The 18749-nt window shown below is 55.3% G+C and overlaps 1 protein-coding gene across 2 annotated transcripts; it reads left to right on the top strand.

Moving 5' to 3' along the window:
* Positions 1-503: 503 nt before the first annotated feature.
* YJU2 (YJU2 splicing factor homolog) lies at positions 504-16862 on the top strand. 2 transcript variants are annotated; one of them, XM_004441297.3, is made up of 8 exons: positions 504-623; positions 2363-2463; positions 3239-3383; positions 5324-5458; positions 7889-8070; positions 9321-9444; positions 12639-12783; positions 14770-16862. In XM_004441297.3, the coding sequence occupies exons 1-8, from the start codon at positions 600-602 to the stop codon at positions 14880-14882; spliced, it is 969 nt and encodes a 322-aa protein (XP_004441354.1). In that variant the 5' UTR covers positions 504-599; the 3' UTR covers positions 14883-16862. The 2 variants fall into 2 exon arrangements, with proteins under 2 accessions (XP_004441354.1, XP_087281855.1); XM_087425729.1 differs by lacking the exons at positions 12639-12783; positions 14770-16862 and adding an exon at positions 11203-12632.
* The last annotated feature ends 1887 nt before the right edge of the window (positions 16863-18749 follow it).

Below are 18749 nucleotides of genomic sequence, written 5' to 3'. Positions count from 1 at the left end.
TGGGAGCCGGTGTGTGAGGAGGAGGGAGGTGGGTCTGCAGCCTGGTCTTCGAGTCTCAGCCTGTGATCAGGATAAACTTGGGGTGGGGCGTCCAGGGTGCTCCTTAGGGGACATGTGTCGCCCGTGGGATCTGCCCCCAGTCCCCACGTGGACACTAGGACACAGGAACGGTGTGTGGATTCCCAGAGGCCAGCGCACAGGGTAAGCGCTCATCTCTCAGCGCTTTATTTGCTAATTAAAAGAACGAACAACAAAGGAGTGTCGCGACCAGCGGCCACACAGTGTCACGATGAGATGTGAACCAGCCGCTGCCGACCTCTAGGGGGCGCAGCGCCTCCTCGGAACTTCTCCAAACCCAGCCCGCTCCCGGAACCGTGGTTGCGCACCACCGAGGGTGCAACTCGCAAGAGGAGATAATAGGCTTCCGATCTTGACAGGCGGGGATCGGAGCCAATGAAAAAAGGCAAGCTGTGTACGCTGCAGCCAATAATAGAGGCTGGAGGACGTGACGTCAGCGGAAGTGCAAGGGGCGGTCGGGGAAGGTCGGTAAACACCGAGCCTAAGCAGTTGCGTCGTGCTTTTAAGAGTAGGAGGCAAAGATGTCGGAACGAAAAGTTTTAAACGTGAGTGATGGGCGACTGGGGCTTTCTCCCAGGGGCGGGACATCTCGGAGCTCCGGCCGAGGCAGGCTGCCTCTGCTCTCCTATTGGAACCTTTTTCTTCTTCTGCTCAACGGCCTTCCGCGGGGCGGGGCTCCGCAAGCTCCTCCCAATCACCTTCGGGGGGGGGGCCTTCGCTAAGCCTTCCCCTTGAGGCTGGCGTGTATGCAGTCACCTGTGAGGGGCGGAGCTTGGGCTATTTAGCCAATCACTTCCCCTGATGGGGTTTTCTGAACGGTGTTTTCCAATCACTTCCCTCGGGGCGGGGCTATTTAAACTCCTCCCAATCACCTTCCTCGGGAGGTGGGCCTTCTCTAAGCCTTCCCCTCGGGGCTGACGTGTATCCAATCACGTGCGAGGGGCGGAGCTTCGGCTATTTAGCCAATAACTTCTCCTGATTGGGTTTTCCGAAGGGTATTAGCCAATCACTTCCCTCGGGGCGGGGCTTCCTTAAATTAATGGTATTCCCGCTGTGCTCCATGGCCTTCAGGGGCGGGGCTCTGTTAATCTCCGCCCCCTCTTGGGGTCTCTAGCCAATCGCGTTTCTTGGAGGGATTAGGGTTTGCTAAGCGCCTCTGCCCTGCTGTAGGGGACCCTCCCCGTTGTCTCAGCTTCTCCGTCTGACTCTGTTGGGGGAAAACCAGGACTCTTGGGGGGTGGAGGGGTTCTCTGAAGGCAGGATTTGGCTTCTGGGAAAGAGAGCTCCGGAATTCTGAGTCCCTGTCCTCCACCCGCCAGGAGGGTGTGTGCTCCCAGGAAGGGGGTGAGCTCCCCGTCCTGGGAGTGTGTAAGTCCAGGATGTCAGGACGGAGCAGAGAAGAGACCTCTAGACTGATGGCCGGGAGCCCAGGGTTCCGAGGTCGGGCGGACGTCCCTTCCTGTGGCTCAGCCCCTCGTCTTTTAAACACCTGTGTTGGGAATCCAGCCCCAGCCTCCTCGCATTCCAGTGCAGTGTCCGTGAAACCCCTTCCGTCCTAAGGATCCAACCGGGCGCCCTCTATTTCCATAACTTACCGGTCGATACTTCTGTGTGCCAGGCCCTGGGCTAAGGGCTGTGCTCGTCCAGCCCTCGTGGGTGGACAGGTTATCCATTCTTCAGATGAGGAAACCGAGGCCCAGGGTTAATATAGCGGGCCTGAGGCTGCCTTACACGGCTGGGCCTTGGCTGGCCTCCGGGAGCTTGGATGTCGGGATGGTCCCCAGTGTTCCCTGATAAGACTGGCTCCCCGTGCCTCAACTGTACCAGCAACATGGTTTACTCTGAGCACCTGCTCCCCGCCTGGAGTCTGGACCCTGGGACGTGCTGGGCAGGGGTGCCTGCGTGACCAGCCGCCACGAAAACCCTGGGCGCTGGGTCTCTGAGCTTCCCCGGGAAGCATTTCATGTACGGTGTCACAGCTCCCTGCTGGGGGCACTGAGCACGTCGTCCTGTGTGCCTCCATCGGGAGAAGACTCTGGAAGCTGGCGCCTGGGTTCCTCTGGGCTTTGCCCCCCCATGCGCCTTTTCAGATTGTTCTCTGTATCCTTTCTCTGTGATGAATAGTAGCCGTGAGCAGGGCTGGATGCTGAGTCCTTGGAGTCCTCCCACCAGGCTTCGCTCCCGGGGTGACCCGACACAGGTCCCAGAGCCTGTCCCTCTGCCCTGGCCCCCCCCCGCCCCGCGTCTGAGAGCAGCTCCCCTGACGCTTCCTTCCTCCCCGCAGAAATACTACCCGCCCGACTTTGACCCGTCCAAGATCCCCAAGCTCAAACTCCCCAAAGACCGGCAGTACGTGGTACGGTTGATGGCCCCCTTCAACATGAGGTGAGCGCCCCCCGCGGGCCCCCCACCAGGATGGAACCCCCCGACCTCGTAGAGCTCCCAGCTGGTGCCGGCTCGAGATCTTGGTCGTTAGTAGTAAACATGTGAGCACAGAGATGGGGCCCAGTATGTGCATTCACTTCCTCCAACAGCCTTGGTCATTTCTACCCCAGGACCTTTGCACAAGCTGTTCTCTCTGCCTGGAACACTCTTCCTTCTGCTCTCACGTGACTGACTCTTCTTCACCCTTCACATCTTGGCTTAGATCTCATCCCTTCAAGAGGCCCTTCCAATCCTCCGTCTAAACCCTCCACTATTCTGCCTCCCAGTCCCCAGATCTTGTCCTTCATATGACTTTAGAATTACCATATCTTACCAGTTGTAAGCCCCACAATTTTTCACGTCTGAGCAGGAGGGCCTGAGGGAGGGCAGGGTGGCAGGAGCTCTGCTTTGCTCTGTGTGGCTTCCCTCCTGGTGGAATCTTCCCTCGTGGAGGCCAGGATACCCCGTGAGCACCAGGCTTCCTTCTGGGAGTGTGTGACAGGCAAGTCTCACCTAGTCTGGTGCTTCCCAGAAAGGTGGCGCTCGGGCCGAGACCCAGGCAGATAATAGTGAGAAGAGCACAGCAGGTAGGGGGAATCCGAGGCAGGCTGCCTCAGAAGGGAGGGAGCTCCCCGTCCCTGGAGGTATGCAAGCAGCCATCTGCCAGAATCAGAGCCTCCGACCAGTAGGAACCAGGGTACTGAGATGGCTCGAGTCCCTCTGTCCTGCCCCACAGGTGTAAGACGTGTGGAGAATACATCTACAAGGGCAAGAAGTTCAATGCCCGCAAAGAGACGGTGCAGAATGAAGCCTACCTGGGCCTGCCCATCTTTCGCTTCTACATCAAGTGCACGCGCTGCCTGGCGGAGATCACCTTCAAGGTAGGCAGCCAGCTAGGCCAGTCCTTCCTGCCGTGTGGGTTACCCACTCCTGTCCTCTCCCTCCAGGGAAATCCGACTTCCCCTTATCCCCAGGAAACAGAGAAAGGGTTGGGGGGATGTTCATGACAGTATTATTTATAAAAGCAAAAAACTAGAAGCAACCTAGATGTACAATAATAGGGGATTTGATAAACAAGCTACTGTACAGTGGAATATTACGTAGCCAGTAACAATCACATTTTTACTTTAATTGTTACTCCACAGGTGGTAGTAAGGATTTGGGGAAAGGATGAGGAGAACTTATAATTTGCTTTTCACATACTTCTGTACCATTTGAGTATTTTTTTGCCATAAGCTTTTTTTCTTCGGTTAAAAGATAAGATTTGATTAACATAAACAAAAAAGATATTTTAAAGACTTATATATTTTGATTACTTACTTTTTTAACAACAGTTTTATTGAGATATGATTCACATACCCTATAGTTTGCCCTTTTAAAGTGTACAATTTAGTGGTTTTTAGTATATTTGCAGTCTGCTAAACTTCCACCTCCATTTAATTCCAGAACATTTTCATCACCCCCAAGATAAGCCCTGTACCCATCAGCAGTCACTCCCCATTCCCCCCTGCACCCCAGCCCCTGACAACCATGAACCCACTCTCTGTCTGTGGATGTGCCTGTTCTGGACACTTCACATCAATGGGATCACACACCGTGTGTCCTTCTGTGTCTCGTTCTCTCACTGAGCGTCATGTGTTCAAGGTCCATCCATAGTGTGGCTGTGTCAGGGCCTCACTCCTCTTTATGGCTGCGTCATACTCCAGTGTGTGGGTAGACACATTGCGTGTATCCACTCGTCAGCTAATGGACATTTGGGTTGTTTCCAGAAAGTGATTTTTTTGCCTGAATTGTAAAGTGTGTATATATTTAGATATTAATGAATACACGTGGATTTTTTAAAGACTACAGGCACAATGGCAAAATGTTATAGGTTGGCTTTTCTTGTGGAGAAGTTCAGGTGATTAAATAATTGGGGTTACATATATATGTTTATGGATATGCGTGCACGTGGTAAAAACAGAATTCATACAGCACTGCAGGATTAACACTGGAAAATTGCTCCTCTCTGCCCAGCCAGGCCCTGTGCATAGAAGCAAACACTTCTGACTGTTTCTTACGTGATTTTCAAAAAAAGTGCTCTGCAGACACATGCACGTGGGATCACTCTCTTCCTCACTCTTTTTAATAATAAACTTCTATTTGGAATACTTGTAGATTTACAGAGAAGTTGCAGAGAGAGCACAGAGGGTTCCATCTGCCCCTCACCAGCCTCCCCTCCTGTTAACGTCTTCCATTTCCATGGTGCATCTGTCACAATAAGAGCCAACGTGGGCACATTATGTTAACCAAATTCTAGACATGACGTGGATTTCAGTTTTTCTTCCCAAGTCGTCTTTCTGTTCCAGGGTCTCATCCAGGATGGCATGTTATATTTTGGCTCTCCATTTTATAAACACAAGTAGGAGCACGCTGTGTACATACTTGATGTGTAGTTTATAATTAAGGAAAAATGTTAATAAGCGTACATACACAGAAGGTAGAAAAGAAAGCACAACATGTGCAAAGGCCCAGAGACATTTATCTGCAAATGTGGAGGGTGGGGAGTGGAGCGTGAGGGGCTGTAGGGAGGCCGTGGGCAGGTGAAGAAGAGTCTGAAAGTCTGTGCTGGGGAGCTAAGTGTTTTTGCAAAAGGGGACAGGAGCGCTAGCTAGAGAGAACCATACCAGCCAAAGCAATAAGACAAGAAAAAAAAAGGAAAAGCTATAAGAAGGAAGGAAACACATTGAGAAGGTGTCCCAGGCTGCCGGCTGCTGTTTAGAGCAGGAGCTTTCGATGCCCAGGGACGGAGGAGCTGACGTCTGCCCATCTTCCTTCCCAGACAGACCCCGAAAACACTGACTACACCATGGAGCACGGAGCCACACGGAACTTCCAGGCCGAGAAGCTCCTGGAGGAGGAGGAGAAAAGGGTGCAGAAGGAGCGGGAGGATGAGGAGCTGAACAACCCCATGAAGGTGAGCCAGGCGCCGCCTGTGTGCATGGGTGCACGTGTGTGTGTGCGTGTGTGGGTGCAGGTGATATTGGTGCCTCTTCCTGCTTCAGCCCCCCGGGCAGGGCGGTGGGGTGGGGAGTGTGGTCAGCAGAATTCTAAGATATCCCCCAAGACCCCCGCCTCCTGGTCACACACCCTGCATAGTCCCGGGAACTGTGTATACACAAGGACCTTACTCCCCTGATCAGGTTATGTTAGATTAGGTTATGACACAGTCGACCTCATAAAAGGGAGGTTATCCAGACAGGTCTAGAGTTGGAGACAGGATGGCAGAGATTTGAAGGAACGACACTGTGGAGGGGGCCACGTGGCAGGGAGCAGTAGGCGGCCTCCAGGAGCTGAGATCGGCCCCCGGTCAACAGCCATCAATAAAACAGGGATTTCAGTCTCATAACCACAAGGAACCAAATTCTGCCAGCAACCTGCATGAGCTCACAAGAGGACCGTGGGCCTCAGATGAGAGCACAGCCTGGTGTTTTCAGCCTGGTGAGACCCTGCCAGAGAACCCAGCCATGCCGTGCCAGACTCCTGATCCACAGAAACTATGAGACAATGAATTTGCATTGTTTTAAGCCACTGGGCTGGTGGCAAATTGATATGCAGCAAGAGAAAACTAATACAGGGGGCCAGGAAGTTGGACTTCGGAATGCAAAGTGCTCCCTGCAGCTGACTACCCCACAGCTTTCTAAGAGGGTTCCCATGACCAGTGGGTGTTAAGACTAGAAATGTAGCAGGAAAAGTTCTCTTGAACATTTCCTGGCTGTGTGACCTTGGGCAGGGCACTTGGCCTCTCTGCGCCTCAGCATCCTCATCTGTTAAATGGGATTGATATCTGTGCCCTCCTCATACAATTGTGAGGATTAAATGACTTCATATACATAAAACTCTTAGAACAGGGCCTGGCACTTAGTTAGTGATCCCTAAATGTTGATACTATTGTTGTTATTCCTCTAAGAAATTTTCATCTTCAGTTGGACATTTTTGTGGTTTTTCTCAGAAATATTATGCCCTTCTGTTCCTGGACCCTCACAGCTCTGCCAGTTGTTTTCTAAGCAAGCCGTGTTAGATCTGATCTGATTTTTCCATGGGTGAAAAAGTGCAGAGTTCATTTTGTGCAGAGTAGCAGGAAGGGAAGTGGGTATCAGTTAGCTGTTGGTGTGTAACAAGTTACCCCCAAACATTGCAACTTCACACATTTATTATCCCACAGTCTCTGAGGGTCAGGAATCCAGGAGCAGCTTAGCTGGATGGTTCTGGCTCAGAGTCTCTCATGAGCTGTCGGCCGGGGCTGCCTCATCTGAAGGCTCGACTGGGGCCAGAGGAGCTGTTTCCAAGCTGGCTCCCTCTAGTGGCTGTTGGCGGGAAGCTTCAGCTCCTCGCCAGGTGGGCCTCTCCACAGCGCTGCCTGAGCCTCCTCACAGCATGGCGGCTGGCTCCCCCCAGTGGGTGGTCCTAGAGAGCGAGGAGGAAGCCTCACTGCCTGTTATGACCTCGTCTGGGAAGTGACACACCATCATTCTGTTGTATTCTGTTCATTAGAAGCAAGTCACTACGGGCCGGCCCTGTGGCTTGGCGGTTAAGTGCGCGCGCTGCGATGCTGGTGGCCCGGGTTCGGATCCTGGGTGCGCATCGAGGCACCACTTCTCTGTTCATCCTGGGGCCGAGTCCCACATGCAGCAACTAGAAGGATGTGCAGCTACGACACACAACTATCCACTGGGGCTTTGGGGGGAGAAAATAGAATAAACAAAATCTTTAAAAAAAAAAAAAAAAGAAGCAAGTCACTAAACCAGCCCACCTCCAGGGTTGAGGAATGAGGCTCCACCACTAGAAGGGAAGAGTGTCAGAGAATCTGTGGACATATTTTCAGACTGCCATTTTCCAGACGGATAATACAACGAGGTCACACAGCCAGGAAGCAGCCACGGCAGGATTCACGCCCAGCCCTGCCTGGCTCTGCAGCCAGCCCTCTGAGACAGGGGCGGCCGACTTCACCTCTCTGAGCCTCAGTTTCCTTTTCTGTGAAATGGGGTTGTTATGAAGATGAAATGAGATTATATTTGGAATCCTCTGGGCCTGGGGCCTGGCACATAGCAATTGCGCTGGTTGTCTTTTTAAAGCTGCCGTATTATTTTTACTTAATGATGGAGCCAGGCTGGAAGTCCAGGCCGCCTGGCTCCACCCCTGCCCAGCCGCGTGGGCTCAGGCGATCACTTCCCCTCCCCGAGCCTCAGTGTTGTGATCTGTGAAATGGGCACAGTGATGGGACCGGGCGGGAGGTGTGGATCGAGGCACCAGGCTGCAGGTCCTCCCCTTGCCCGTGGTGACCCCGTGGCCATGCGGGGTGCGTCGAGGGGTGACGCACTTAGCCCCACATCGTCACGCCCACCAGGTGCTGGAGAACCGAACCAAGGACTCCAAGCTGGAGATGGAGGTTCTGGAGAACCTGCAGGAGCTCAAGGACCTGAACCAGCGGCAGGCCCACGTGGACTTTGAGGCCATGCTGCGGCAGCACCGCCTGTCCGAGGAGGAGCGGCAGAAGCAGGAACAGGAGGAGGACGAGAGGGAGACGGCGTGAGTGGGGGCAGCAGGCCGGGCGGGCGGAACCACCGTCTGGGGAGTCCCAGGGCCTCCGACCCACCTCACGGCCTTTGCACAGGCCATTCCCTCTGCCTGAAACGCCCGCCTTCTGGATCTTTCCATGGCTCCCTCAAGCGTCACCTTCTCAGGGAGGCCTTCCTTGCATCCCCCCTTCATCTCACTCTCATGGCATCTGTGTCAGGTCCCCAGGACCACTCCCAGGTTTGCTGGTTTGCTGGGAGGACCCCCAGGACGCAGGATATAGTCATTCTCACAGCTGTGGTTTCTAACAGAAAAATCAGTGGAGGGAAAAGGCACGTGGGATGGGGTTGGGAAGACCAGGCAGAAGCTTCTAGAGTCCTCTCCCAGGGGAATTACACAGGATGTGCTCAATACCCCCAAAACCAGACGTGACAGTGCATCTGAGGTGCCATCTTCAGGGCTCTCGGAGACCCAGAGACCCAGGCCCAGGGTTCCCAATGGGGTCACGCAGGGCGTCCGCCCGGCATGGATGAGAGTCCAGACCCAGGAGGGGAGCAGGTGCTCGGCGTAGACCTCGTGTTTGCACAGACAATTTAGGGCTGGGCAGCCCCTGGTCAGCGAAGGTAGCCAGAGCTCCTGGAGTCCAGTTCAGATGCCACTGGGGGCTAGCATGGCAAGCCGGCGTTTCCGAGGACGCAGCTGCTGGCCTGCTGTGTTCATGTTTTTCTTCATGGCGCCTACCACTCTTTGGAAACTTCTAGCTGATTCACCCTCTCCTGGTTTATCGTCTCTCCCCTCCTTTAGACTCTGAACGGGGACTTTGGCTTCTGTGTCCCTGGGGACTGGGATGCGGTCAGGCGCACAGTAGGTCGGCACTATTGGGTGGGCTGATCAACCATACTGAGTAACAGTGAGGGAAGTCTGCACTTACTGAGCACCTTCTGAGTGCCAGGCACTGTTTTGACTGATCATTATGACGGTCGAGAGGACTGAGGTTCCGGGAGCTCCAGGCACAGCCCTGACCAAGGTCACCAACCGTGGTTCAAATCCAGACAGGCTGATTTCAGCGTCCAAACACGATAACCACTCACTGCCCTCAGTGGAGAAAGACAATTTAAAAAAAAAAAAGAATTTGTGTGCCTCTCCATCCCCCACTCAGTGAGGCCAGGAAAGGGCAGCAGGGCCGACACGCCTTGGCAGGGGGGGTCCCGGCACTGTCCCCCCACAGAGCATGTCCCCAAATCCCACGTTCCATCCTGCAGGGCCTTGGTGGAGGAATCGAGGAAGCGAAGACTGCTAGAAGACTCTGACTCGGAGGAGGAGGATGGTGCTCCCGCCCCACCCCAGCCAGCCCTCTGGCCCAACCCCACCGCCATCCTGGACGAGGTGAGCGGGGCTGCCGGAATCTCCCTGTGCTCGCGGGGGAAGCTGGGACAGAGTAAGTCAGGGGCGGGCTGAACTTCTCCTTAAAAAGCCAGACAGTCTGCGTCACACTGCTCAACTCTGCCGTTGTAGCACAAAACAACCATAGGTGGTATGTAAATAAGTGGGTGTGGCTGTGTGCCAATAAAACTTTATTTACAAAAACAAGTGGCAGGCCTACGGGACAACAGCTTGCCAGCCCCTGCTTCAGCTGTTGAAACAAGCAGATCCCCAATTCAGAGACCTGAGAACAAAGGTTTATTTCTCAGTCACCTAACAGTCCCGGCTGCCCAGGACTTCCAGGCAACTCGGCTCCATGCAGTCATTCAGGGACCCAGGCTCCTTCCATCTCCTTGCTCTGCCCTCTCCTGGAGCATCGATTCCAGCTCCGTGGTTACAGCTGGCTCAGAGCACACATGGCTTCCAGCTCAGGTGTGTGAAGGAGCAGCCGCTGGCGCCTTGAGGCTGAGATTCAGATGGGGCCCACCTGCTGTGGAATGGGGTTCCTCTCACTTCCCGTTGGTTGGATTTAGTCATGTGGCCGCATCTAGCTGCAAGGCAGGCTGGGAGCTGCATCCTCTAGCTGGCCCGCGCTGGCACAAAGAAGGGAAGAGGAGGATGTGGCAGGTGGATGACTAGCATTTTCCACCACAGCTGTCTTATCCATGGTGGTCAAGTTCACTCTGGCTTGTTAATCAAAGAAGGGGAAAATCATAAATAACACAGGCACCCCAGAAACATGTTATTTTAATTCAAAACATATTCATGGTCTGAGTTAAATACAAGTCCACCCACTGGACAAGACACAGAGTAACGGTTTCAACTGCACAGAAGTTATTTTTCTCTCGAACAGCAGTTGTGCACAGCCATCCAAAACAGGGAAGGTGGCCTCATGGTGTCAGAGGCCCAGGTTCCTCCCTTCTCCTTGTCGTGCCGTCTCAAGGATGATGCCATTTCAGTGCCACTTCCCCATCCCAGCCAGTGGAAAGGGGCAGGGGTAGAGACCATTAAGGTTACTCTATCCTCAATGGAGTGCATCCTCCTGCTCACATCCCATTGGTCAGAACTGAACCACCTGACAACGTCCTGTTGCAAAGGAGGCTGGGAAATGTAGTCTTTCATGGAGGCAGCCATAGTCCAGCTGAGAATTCTGTAACTGTCAGAAGCGAGGCTGGGTTTGGGGGTCATGCACACTTACCCATCAATCTTTTAATGTAGAACCAAGACACTTTCTTTGGGGATATATCCCCTGATGAGAGCTCTCACACCATCTTTCTCACATAAACCATCCCTAGAATTCACTGTCTAAAATCTCCTTTTTTTTTTTTTTTTTTTTGGTGAAGAAGATTAGCCCTGAGCTAACATCCACAGCCAATCCTCCTCTTTTTGCTGAGGGAGACTGGCCCTGGGCTAACATCCGTGCCCATCTTCCTCCATTTTATATGTGGGCCGCTGCCACAGCATGGCCTGACGAGTGGTGCAGAATTCCGCGCCCGGGATCTGAACCTGCGAAACCCAGGCTGCCGCAGCAGAGTGCGCAAACTTAACCACTACACCACCGGGCCGGCCCCCAAAATTTCATCTTTTTCTTTTAAGTGGAATAAGAGATCTCAGCTAGTTTCAAAACAGTCTGACCTTTTATGACTTTTCCTCCCAGTCTTCTGTAGTCAGCTTGCTGATCCCTAATTTGACAGCAGACCTTTTGTTTTGTTTTGTTTTAAGCAATATGCCTTCATCGAGACTTCTCAAGCCTTCCCTGTAACTTTTACAGAAGGATATCTCTTTCTGCACCTCTGTTTCCTTGGTCGAGTTTAATGACGGCGAGTACAATGGGCATAGACAATTTGGGGACAAACACTCGTGACTCTTAGCACTCAGCCTGCCCTGGGAGCCCGTGATGGTGTCTGACAGAAGGATCAAGGGCGCAGTTGAGTCCGGGAGTCACTGCAGTGGCCCAGATAAGAAAGCTTTGCCTGGAATTGCTGGTCTCCCTCTGTCCCCCCACTGGACTGCACCTGTCATGGTCGCCACTCACTGAGCCCCACGGCCAGGACACACGGAACACCGTATGGCCACTGTGTCCTCCTCCTCCCCACCATTCCCTGCTCCAGCTGAACCAGCCCCATGGGTGAGCCAAGGTCAGCCCCACCTTCGAGCCTTTGCCTCGCTGTTCCCGCCGCCTGCAGCACCCTTCCTCACGTGTCCACTTGTTAACTCCTCCTCATTCTGACATGGGCCCAAAGTCCCCTCTCTAAGGAGACCTACCCTGACGCCCTCATCGACAGTGGCCACCCCTCCCTCCTGCTGTCACAGCCTGGCTTCTTTCTTTCACACCACTCATTAAGACACATGTTGTCCTGATCATCTACTTGATTGCCCACCCTCTGTGGTCCATGAAGGCAGGACCCTCCCCGTCATGTTCCCCCTGCGTCACCAGCTCCTAGCTCAGACAGGGCCTCCTTAGTCTAGTGGTTTCCAGTTCCTCCATTTCAACATAAAACAGATAAAAGGGGTCCCTTCTGGTGTGATTGAAGAGCTGAGAGTGGGCCTGAGCACCTTTCTGCCTCCTCCTGGCTAGTCCCCAAAGTGGGTGCCTCCGTTTTCCCTCAGACATGTTGAGGGAGCACCGACTGTGTCAGGAACTGTTTGTGGCACTGCAGACCCGGCAGTGAATGAGACAGGAACCCACGGCATAGTTGGGGGGCCAGTTAGTAAGGTGCTAGAGGGCTGTGGGCATGGCCATACAGCACTCACTTGAGCTTGAACTGTCAGGAAAGGTGTCCCAGGGGAGTGGATACCTGATTTGGGTATTGAAGGATGAGTAAGAGTTCACCAAGTGAACTAGAGGCAAAGGGGGTGTCCCAGGTGGAAAGAATGGCATGGTAAAGGCATGAAACTGAGAAGCCACAGTGTGACTTAAGAAGTGTAAGTGCAGCATTTATGGGATGCAAAGTGGACAGAGGCCTTGAGTACCAAGCTTGGGGCAATGGGGAGCCGTAGAGTTTAGAGGAGGAAAGACTTGGTCAGCACAGGAGAGGGAGTGGAGGTGGCAAAGATCCCTCTGGCAGCTGGTTCAGCAGGAGACTAGGAGCAAGGAGGCCAGAGAAGGGGTGGCATCTGGGACAGACCACCTACTCGTGTCCCCCCATCATCCACAGGCCCCAAAACCCAAGAGGAAGGCAGAAAGCTGGGAGCGGAGTGTCGGCAGCCTTGGCAGCAGGCCCCAGCTGTCGGGCCTGGTGGTGGTGAAGAAAACAGACCTGGATCGCAGCACCAGGAGGGACCCTGCAGCTTCCACACCTGGTAGGTTTCCACAGGGTTCAGGGAGTTGAGTGCAGTACTTTGGGTGGCCACCAGGTGGCAGCAGCGCCTTCCCTGAACCCCAGCGCTGTTCCAGGGGAGCTGAACACAGTGTCTCAGGTGGCCACTAGGTGGCAGCAGTGCCCCCAGCGCTCTTCCCGGGAGCTGAGCACAGTGCTTCTGTCAACCCTAGGTGGCAGCAGTGCCCCCAGTTCTGTCTAGGGAGCTGAGTGCAATGCCGGGGGTGGCCACTAGGTGGCAGCAGCGCCCCCCCCAGCAACTTTCCCAGGAACTGAGTGTAGTGCCTCTTTCCGCCACTAGGTGGCAGCAGCATGTCCAGTGCTGTTCCTGGGAGCTGAGTGTAGTGCCTCTGTCTGTCACTAGGTGGCAGCAGTGCCCCCAGCACTGTTCCCAGGAGCTGGGTGCAGTGCCTCGGGCAGCCACCAGGTGGCAGGAGCGCCCCCAGCGCTGTTCCTGGGAGCTGAGTGTAGTGCCTCTGTCCGCCAGTAGGTGGCAGCAGCGCTTCCAGCGCTGTTCCCAGGAGCTGAGTGTAGTGCCTCTATTGGCCACTAGGGGGCAGCAGCCGCCCCACCCCCACCCCCACCCCCGCGCTGTTCTAGGGAGCTGAGCACAGTGCTTCTGTCGACCACTAGGTGGCAGCAGCGCCCCCCAGCGCTGTTCCCGGGAGCTGAGTGTAGTGCCTCTCCTGGCCACTAGGGGGCAGCAGCCCCCCCCCCCCCGCGCTGTTCTAGGGAGCTGAGCACAGTGCTTATGTCTGCCACTAGGTGGCAGCAGCGCCCCCAGCGCTGCTCCTGGGAACTGAGTGTAGTGCCTCTCTCCACCACTAGGTGGCAGCAGCGCCTCCCGCGCCGTTCCCGGGAGCTGAGTGTAGGGCAGAGGTCCAGAGGTCCGCCACCAAGTGGCAGCAGCGCCCCAGCGCTGTTCCGGAACCTCTCTGGGGTGGGTGGGGGGAGGGGTGCCCCCGACCATGGCCAGCGCCCGTGGGGTAAGAGGAGAAGGGATGGAGTTTCCTTTTTACCTTTTAATTACAAAAGAAACAAGTGTTTTTAAAACCCTAGTCAGAGAGGCGCTTATACGATAAAATGCCCCATCCCGCGGCTCCTCCCCAGCCCGCCAACCTTCCTTTGTCAATAGACTCCTGGCTCCGCCCTCCCCGGCCCTTGCCTGGGTGTCTACACCTGGCTCGTTGTGTAGCTGATGCTGCGCGTGTGACCCCCCGGGTCCCCTTGGCACCCTCGGGACGTGGAACATCAGGGTGGGCTGGGCCTGGTGAGGTGGGTGAGAGCAGGGTTCCCGCCGAGCAGCCTGGGTGCGGGTCCCCCACGCCTCCACATGGTTGTTCTTTGCCGAGGCCGAGGGTCCTCACCCCCACCCCAGCCTCAGTTTCCTGTCCTGGAAGGTGCGGATCACAACAGGGCCCACCTCGTGGGGTTTTCGTGTTGATTCCGTGAGCTGCTCCATGTCAGGCGCTTACAGGAGATCCTGGCACACAGTGAGCTTCCGTATTCATGAGCCGTTGTTTTCAATACAGTTATCACCCATTTATCAGATCAGGAGCCCAAGGCCCAGAGAGCTGAAGCCACTTGCCCAGAGCCACACAGCCGGGGTGGGTGGTGGAGCCAGGATCTGCTTCTCTTAACCACCGTCGTATGTAGTTGGACTTTGGCCTTGGAGTGGTGTCTGTTTTCTGCGGTGCCCTCCTGGCATGGGCACCTTTGCCCACCTGGGTGGGGTTTCCATAGGTCAGTTGAGGAAGAGGAGTTGCTGGGTCAGGGGTCGTGTGGGTTTCAATAGGATGGGTCCCACCACACGCTTCCAGAAAGGCCGGCTTGTTTCCGTGCCCTCCGAGAATAAGCAGAAATGGCCGACCCCGCTCTCCCAGCCTCATCCCGGGCCCAGCCTTTCTGGAACTGTCGGAGGCGGCCGCAGGGACAAGGGGTGGTGGGCTAGCTCTCGCCTCTCCCGCAGGCACCGTGCAGAACGGGAAGGCGGCCGACCCTGTGGCCCGGGCGCCCGGTGTGTCCTCCCTGAGCCAGCTGGGCGCGTACTCGGACAGTGAGGACAGCAGCGGCAGCAACTGAGCCCTGCCCGGCCTCCTGCACCGGGGTCACACATCTGGGGAGGAGGCCCCGGCACCAGCCAGACGCACAGCCAGGCAAGCGTGAGAGTCCTCTGAGGCCGGCGGGGCCAGCGAGGGCTTCAGCCGAGGGACTCAGTTTCTTTCCTGGCCCCACCCACCAGCCTTCCAGACCTCAGGGCCCCGAGCGCACACTGCCACGCTCCTGGCACCGAGTTCAGGGCCGTGACGTCCGTGGAGCAGCTCTTGCAGGCCTTTGAGGTCGTCTCTTGATCAGTCCCGCAGTGTCAGCCACGTTTTGGGCACATGGGTAAGCCCACCCACCCTGGTTGGCTGCATCACCAGACCGTCTGGAAGCAATAAAGAGACGCGCTCACCTGGCCTAGGTGCCCGCTCTCTGCCGGCGTCTGAGGAGGGGGCCGCAGAACCACCAACTTAGCCGATCTGGGGTTCCTGACTCAGAAGCTACGAGATAATAAACGTTGGTTGTTTAGTGTCCTAAGTGTGGGGATATTTGTTATGCAGCAAAAGGTAGCTGATGCCGTCACGTGACCAGGAAGGCTGGTTCCGAAGCTCGCGATCTCTCACGGTTGCCAGATTTCCGGATTTCCCTCTGCTGTAATCCTCCCCCTCCAGGACTTTCTAGTTGAAGTTCCTGAGCCCCGCCACCCAGACTCCTCCCCAACCTGACGGACCCCCGTCTCTTCTTTCCCTCCCCTGCAGGGTGGCTGATGTCGGCCCTACTCACACACACACACACACACACACACACACACACACACTCTTTCACTTGGCATCTGATGATGAGGCTTTGTATTTTTCACGGTCTGTGTTTGGGGGGTGAAAAGCCCCCACTTTTGGGGACCCACACTCCTACAGTGATTTCCCTGTTTAGGTGCGATATGAGGAGGCGACCTGTGGTCCAGACTGGGCTTCTATTTTTGTTTGTTTGTGAGGAAGACTGGCCCTGGGCTAACATCTATGCCCATCCTCCTCCACTTCCTATGGGACGCCGCCACAGCATGGCTTGACACGTGGTGTGTTGGTGCGCATCCGGGATCCGAACTTGGCCGCCAGCAGCGGAGCGCACGCACTTAATCGCTATGCCACGGGGCCGGCCCCCAGGCAGGGCTTCTGATGAGGACTTGGGGGGCCTCACCTCCTACCTCCACGGCTGCAAAGCCTCAGGTCCTGCTTTGACGCCGTGACCGTGGTGGCTGGCACCGGCTCATGCTGGCAGCCAGTGCAGACTGACGTGTGGTGCGTGTCTCTTCCCAATTCTGCACTCAGCAATGTCATATTTGTGGCTTAAAATTGGCCACGCAGGGGCCGGCCCCGTGGCCCAGTGGTTAAATTTGGTGTGCTCCGCTTTGGTGGCCCAGGTTCGTGGGTTCGGGTCCCAGGCGCAGACCTACACCACTCGTCAGCCATGCTGTGGCAGTGACCCACATATAAAAAAAGTAGAGGAAAATTGGCACAGGTGTTAGCTCAGGGCTCATCTTCCTCAGCAAAGACAAAAAAGGAATTTAAAAAAATTGGCCACAGCAGGAGAATTTACACCATGGAAATCGGCAAATGCTACAAATCTCTCCCCTGCACCCGAGAGCCAGCTGTGGAGCATCTCCCAGCACACCACTGCCTGCTGTCCCCAAACTCAGTGTCATGCACTGTGCCCAGATATGGTCCATTCAGACTCTTGGTTAAAAGAAATCATCCGGCTTAAGAGGTTGTGAACCGAGGCTGGGGGCTTGGGGCCTCCCTTGTTCCTTTGGATTCATTCTTTCAGACCGTTTCCTGAACTTCCGTCGTTCTGGATCCACCCCCATTTTTGCCATGAGCACGCACCATCTGTTACTGTTATTTGCTTCGTATTCTTAAATGTTAACCTAACTCCACTCTAAAACACGGGTTAGCAAACTACCATCCACAGGCCAAATCTGGCCCTCGGCTTGTTTACGTAAATAAAGTTTTATTGGCACACGGACATGTCCATTTGTGTGCATATCATCTGTGGCTGCTTTCACTCTACAATGGCTGCAAGTTTATTAATCCATTTGCTCATTCAAAAAATTATTTATTAACCACCTACTAGGGGCCAGCCCAGCGGCATAGTGGTTAAGTTCGTGTACTCTGCTTCAGTGGCCTGGTGTTCGCAGGTTTGGATCCCAGGCGTGGACCTACTTACCGCTCGTCAAGCCATGCTGCGGCAGCATCCCACATACAAAATCGAGGAACGTGGGCACAGATGTTAGCCAGGGTTCATCTTCCTCACCAAAAAAGAAAAAAAAGAAACTTTAAGCACCTACTGTGTGCCCAGCTCTTTTAGGTGCTGAAGCTACAGCAGTGAAGAAAAATGGACAGTCCCTTCTCATAAAGGTGGCATTCTTGTTGGAAGATGGGGGATAAAGGAGTAAACATATCTAAATATAATAATATAAAGAAAATAAACGTATACTAGAAGTGGTCATAACTATGATGAAAATAAAGCCGGGTAAGATCGTTGGGAGGGCGTGCCTGGAGGAGGTGTGTTTATCGCATGTGGCTCCCCGTGTTAGTTATCTAGTGCTGCGTAACAAATTATCTCCCCAAATTGGCAGCTTGAAAGCAGGAATCTGGACGTGGTTTCGCCGGGTTCTCTCTTGGGCTTCTCAGCTGTAGTCGAGATGTTGGCCAGGGCTGAGGTCTCATCTGAAGGCCCGACCGGGGCAGGGTCCGCTTCCAAGCTCACTCCCATGCTTATGGGTGGAATTCAGTTCCCCCCTGGCTTGAGGCCAGAGGCCGCCCTCAGTCGCTCGCCTGCACAGCTAGCTCTGTAAAGCCAGCCCGAGACGAGAGTCAGCTAGAAGTGACACCCCATCATCTTTCTCACAGGGCCTGGCCACGTTCAGGGGGAGGGGGTTACACATTGGCATGACTGCCAGGAGGTTGGTGTCCAGGGGGCACACCTGAGGGTCTACCTGCCAGACCCCCTGGGCAGTGAGCTTTGCAAGGGTAGGTGGGTTGACAAGTGGGTCCCCAGCACCTGAGACCATCCAGGTACTCAGTAGATGCTCAATAAATGTTGGTGGCCTGAGTGGCTGTCTCCCGTTCACAGATGAGGAAATCGAGGCCCAGGGAGCCCCATGGTTCTGCCCGCTCTCCACCACCCCTCACTGGAATGGGTTCTTTAATTCTTATTTTCCCTGCTGCCTTTGACGCTGGAGCCTCAGCCCCCCCCCACCCCCTCCCTGCCTGCCCGGCCTCCCCCAGGGCCCCCCTCCTGCTCTCTGGAGCCCGTCCTTCCCCCATCAGCGCTGACAGTCCCTGTTCCTGCGAGCTCCGTGTCTGTCATCAGTCCCAGAGCTGTCAGGCCTCATCCTGAATCTCCTCCATCATCTCCCCCGGGGCCTGCCTGGCTGCCAGAGCACAGCAGAGGGACCGGGCAGGGTGGCCTCCCTCCTGCTGGAGCCCACTCCCGCCTGGGCCTGGGCCTGGGCCTCATGAAGGAGATGAGGGGCCGCCCCTGCTCCTAGGCTCCCTGCACACCCGAGCTGGCTACCTGCTCCCTGGGGCATGCTCCGTTAGGGCCCCATTTCACGGGGCGGGGGACCTCGGCCAAAGGCTCAGGTGAGGGTGGGGCAGGACCTGGGTTGGAACGGCTCCAAGGCCTCCCCTATCAGACTCGGACCCCAGAAGGCAGGCTCATGTGTCCCCCATCAGACTGGGACTCCTGAAGGCAGGCTTATACCTCCTCCATCAGACTGGCGGCAAGACCGTGTCTCCCATCAGACAGCGAGTTAGGAAAGACAGAGCCAGGTCTGGGAGCTTGTGTCTCTCTGAGACTAGGAGCTCCTAAGGCAGGGCCATGTCTCCTCCATCAGATTAGGAGTTT

The sequence above is a fragment of the Ceratotherium simum genome, chromosome 39 (genome assembly GCF_057802395.1).
Source record: "Ceratotherium simum simum isolate JZ-2026a chromosome 39, ASM5780239v1, whole genome shotgun sequence".
Taxonomy (NCBI): domain Eukaryota; kingdom Metazoa; phylum Chordata; class Mammalia; order Perissodactyla; family Rhinocerotidae; genus Ceratotherium; species Ceratotherium simum.
The sequence above is the reverse complement of the archived record's forward strand: the minus strand, read 5'-3'. Positions and strand labels throughout refer to the sequence as shown.